Below are 4038 nucleotides of genomic sequence, written 5' to 3'. Positions count from 1 at the left end.
GACTTATTTCTAAAATATATAGGAAACTACAACACCTCTACAAGAAAAAGACAAATAACCCAATTAAAAAGTGGGCACAGGACATTAACAGACACTTCACCAAGAAGGAGATCCAGGCAGCCAACAAACATATGAAGAAATGTTCAGGATCACTAGCCATTAGAGAAATGCAAATCAAAACAACAATGAGATATCATCTCATACCAGCAATAAAAACAAAGATCCAAAAAGTAGAGAGCAATAAATGCTGGCGGGGATATGGAGAGACTGCGACACTTTTGCATTGCTGGTGGGATTGCAAAATGGTCCAACCTCTCTGGAAAGTAATATGGCACTTTCTCAGAAGGTTGGAAATAGAAATACCCTATGATCCAGCAATTCCTGTACTTGGTATTTACCCACAAGAAATACAAGCCATAACATGAGTAGATATATGTACACCAATGTTCATAGCAGCACTATTTACAATAGCAAAAAGATGGAAACAGCCAAAGTGCCCATCAACTGAAGAATGAATAAACTGTGGTACATACACACAATGGAATATTACGCTACCTTGAAGAATAATAAGGAAGTTGCAAACCACGACATAACATGGATGAACTCTGAGGACATTATGCTGAGTGAAATCAGTCAGTCACAAAAGGAGAAACACTGCATAGGACCACTACTGTAAAAGACTAAGAAAAAGAACCCATACTAAAAGTGTGTGTGTGTGTGGGGGGCGGGGGGGCTGGAATCCTTTGCTCGTTACAGTGTTTTGGGGGTTGGGTGAGGGGAGGGAGGGAAAGGTGGAACATAGGGTAGGGAATAGACAGAGGATAATTTGGGTGCTAGGGAGGGGGGCAAAATACAAGAAGGGTGAGGGGAATGGAAAAACAAAGCAGATGGGAGAACAATTAGGCAGGTTTGCATGGGCTAAGTGGACAGAGGAAAAGAATGATGTATGCACAGGGCTCTGGATAACAGGAATTGAGACATGGTTGGAATGGGGAAAAGGGGAAAAATAATGTAAAGATGCTTGGCTGCCTTTTGTGTCTTGGTTTCCCTTGCACACCATTATAAAATAGACACTGGAGAGGGAGAGAAAGGAACAGCCAGAAACATCACCATAGAAAGCCTGTAAGTCTGTCTTCTGCCTATAACTGATTGGAATACCTAAAATGGGGCTACAATGGGCCCAGTGAAGGAGGCTTCCTTTGGAGCCTCTGCATTACATAAGACCATAGGTAGAATCCTGAACAGCATCCCGAGTCTTCAGAGGTGGGAAATTTCCACTTGAAAGGACAAGCAGACCAGCCTGGAGTGGCTAGAAAAACAGAAGATACTTCTTGAAAGAAATACCGACAGGAAAAATACAAAACAATTTTGTTTTGTTTTGTTTTTTGGTGAAATTTTACTTTATTTATACATACATCATTAATATAGAATAAGCATAAAACAAAGAGCATCAGAATAGTGTCCATGCCATTTTGTTGGCAAGGAGGAGTCAGGAAATGATCCAAATTCCCAAGAAGACAATCTAAGACAATTACAAGTATAGCTCGGTTATACAATGTCAAAATTAGGTCTTATCCCACTTAATCTACAAACTAAACAAAAGGAGTTAAAGGTTTATCCTGTTTAGTATTAAGAATTTTTTACATTAAATATATAGTAATTCATTTCTCAGAAAGTGATACCAGTAAATCAGACTTTTAGAAAAGAGGTTATCATTATGCAATTTTACTAGAAAATCTCAAAACTACATAACTATGCAATAGCTCATAAGTACCATTACATTGTTCTGGGTTAGTATACATTCCAGCTTAATATGGAACTACATTTTGGACTTTAGAAAGGCAGCAATAATATATTTTGGCTTTTATTCTAACACTTGAACGTGGTTAAGGTGACAGTTGAAGCATAGTAAGTGAAGGTAGTTAAAATGTAATGATAATCACAACCTTCACAGTCTACACACTCTAATGCTTACAAGGAATGAAGCCAATGTTACTAAACTGGTGTTGTGTACACACACAACTGAAAAAAATATTAAAGGCAATCATTCTAAATGTAATAATAATGCCTATGTAGAAATAAAGTCATATGAAGAGCACTACACTCCATATCTTAGATAAAAGTGACTGATGAACAGTGACCGATGCTAACACAAAGCTAAACCTTTCTCAGTCATCTTCATCCTAATGGCTAATGGAAGCATCAAGCTTCCAGTGATGGTCAGTACACCTGTGAAACCAGGATAAGGCTACAGCTATCTTGAAGTGTGAACAAGAGACAGGTCAGAGGGTAGGATTCCCAGCCATATAGAAGGGAGAAAGGTAGGTCCTCATGCAGCATGTGCTCACTGGCTGTTGGAAAGTTTCTTGTGCACAATACAGAATTGCTGGAGAAGTAAACTGGAGCAGTTCAGCTAAGTCTCTATTAGGAGACTCGGCTTTTAAACCTAAGGAATGGTATGATCCATCAGGCTTTTCACAATGCTTCGTTCCATCCATTTAATAATATGGTCAAAGATGAAAGCAGACATGATTGTAATAGTACCTACAGTCCCAGATGTTGATAGTATGTCTGCAATTTGGGAGTCCTTTAATCCAATGATATTCTGTCCATTGACCTCACAGATGATATGTTCAGTGAGAAGACCATTTCTGGCTGCAGAACTGTCTTTCACTATGGATGTTATTTTTCTATTTGTAAAGATCAAACTGACATGTCCAGTACTATCCTTGTGCATGGTAACAGTCCATTCAAAGAGCCTGTCACGAATGATCATGGTAATCTTCTCTCCAAATGCCTGTTTGAGAACTTTGTGTGCTTTATCCGAGCTCCAACCAGCACAGTTTTCGCCATTAATCTGAAGTATCTGATCCCCAAATCTCAGACCAACCAAAGATGATGGAGAATTAAACTGGACTAGCTGAACAAATACACCATTATCTACTGATTTAAGCCTGAGGCCAATTTTTCCATCTTGATCCTTACACAAAGTAACTTCACGAATCCCTTGCTTAATTTCTGCTCTTCGAATTCCAACATCATTACCAGTTACAGGCGCCACCATGTGGTTCATACAGGAAGGTCCTGCTACCACCTGCTCCTCCTGCCCTGGTGCTCCTGAAATCAAGGCCATGTCTGCATATATTTCATCTGCGCTTAGACTCAGACCCATGTACCGAGAAAGCTCGGGATACAGTTTAGGATGGAGATTTCCATCTTGAGAGATGGCAGCAGAGGCTTCTGACAAGATTGCTTGATGGGCAGGGTTTGCAGAAAAGGCAGCTTGTGCCTGAATTACTTTGTCAACTTTCAGGTCTTCAAGAGATGGGTACAAAGACATTTTTGCAGAATTTTTCTAGGCTGCAGGGATCTGCTCACAGTTTCCTTCTCAAGGTTCGGGAACACACTTCCAACCCCAGAAGCGAAGAAAACCGCGAGCACCCCAATACAAACAATTTAAGCAGACCGACTGATTACTACAATAACAAGCAAGTTGCTCACCCAGGAGACATCAAGGCAAGTGGTCGGGTCCCCTCAGAGCAAACCCCCTTCCAAGCCTAAGACTCAATGGAAATACATACTCTGACTGGTGACCACATTCATCACCGATAAGGGAAAGTGAGGGAAAAACAGCAATGAAGCTGCGAGCTAAGCCCTACAATGTTCAATAGACTCCTGCGAACCCGAGTGGAGGCCTGGTTGGCCAGCAGTGAGGCAAGACCTAGGGACTCTTGGGCCCAGAGTCAATGACATAGCCACAGAGGACTAGAGTGGAGAGAGAAACGTCCAGCTGATAAGAAGAGATGGCATATGCACAAGAACACCCACACTTGTAGATAATACCCATTTGACCTGGCTTAAATGACTGGCTTCAATGACTAGAAGAAGAAGAGGGGAAAAAAAAAGTAATTTAATGAACTTGACCTGCACCTATGGATGCAGTAGTTCAAAAGAGGGAACAAATCTTTACAGCAAGGATCATTCCCACCCCCTCCATACACAGAGTAGACAGGGATGGGCAACTTGGACATTGGCTAC

At 41.0% G+C, this 4038-nt stretch overlaps 2 protein-coding genes across 3 annotated transcripts in view; both read right to left on the bottom strand.

The window, feature by feature from the left end:
• Positions 1-4038, bottom strand: part of TBC1D32 (TBC1 domain family, member 32) — a 345222-nt gene that overhangs the window by 41791 nt on the left and 299393 nt on the right. The window lies entirely within an intron of this gene.
• Positions 2447-3340, bottom strand: LOC102811460 (syntenin-1-like). 2 transcript variants are annotated; one of them, XM_006839880.1, is made up of 2 exons: positions 3169-3340; positions 2447-3084 (listed from the first exon to the last, which is right to left on the bottom strand). In XM_006839880.1, exons 1-2 carry the CDS (start codon positions 3338-3340, stop codon positions 2447-2449), a joined length of 810 nt encoding a protein of 269 aa, XP_006839943.1. The 2 variants fall into 2 exon arrangements, with proteins under 2 accessions (XP_006839943.1, XP_006839942.1); XM_006839879.1 differs by having other exon boundaries at positions 2447-3340.

The sequence above is a fragment of the Chrysochloris asiatica genome, unplaced genomic scaffold (assembly GCF_000296735.1).
Source record: "Chrysochloris asiatica unplaced genomic scaffold, ChrAsi1.0 scaffold00027, whole genome shotgun sequence".
NCBI classification, from domain to species: domain Eukaryota; kingdom Metazoa; phylum Chordata; class Mammalia; order Afrosoricida; family Chrysochloridae; genus Chrysochloris; species Chrysochloris asiatica.
Note: the sequence above shows the minus strand (reverse complement) of the source record. Positions and strands in the feature narration are given on the sequence as shown.

What these genes read in the sequence shown, in the direction of transcription:
- LOC102811460 (XM_006839879.1), bottom strand. Translation starts at nt 3,340, where the DNA reads ATGTCTTTGTACCCATCTCTTGAAGACCTGAAAGTTGACAAAGTAATT.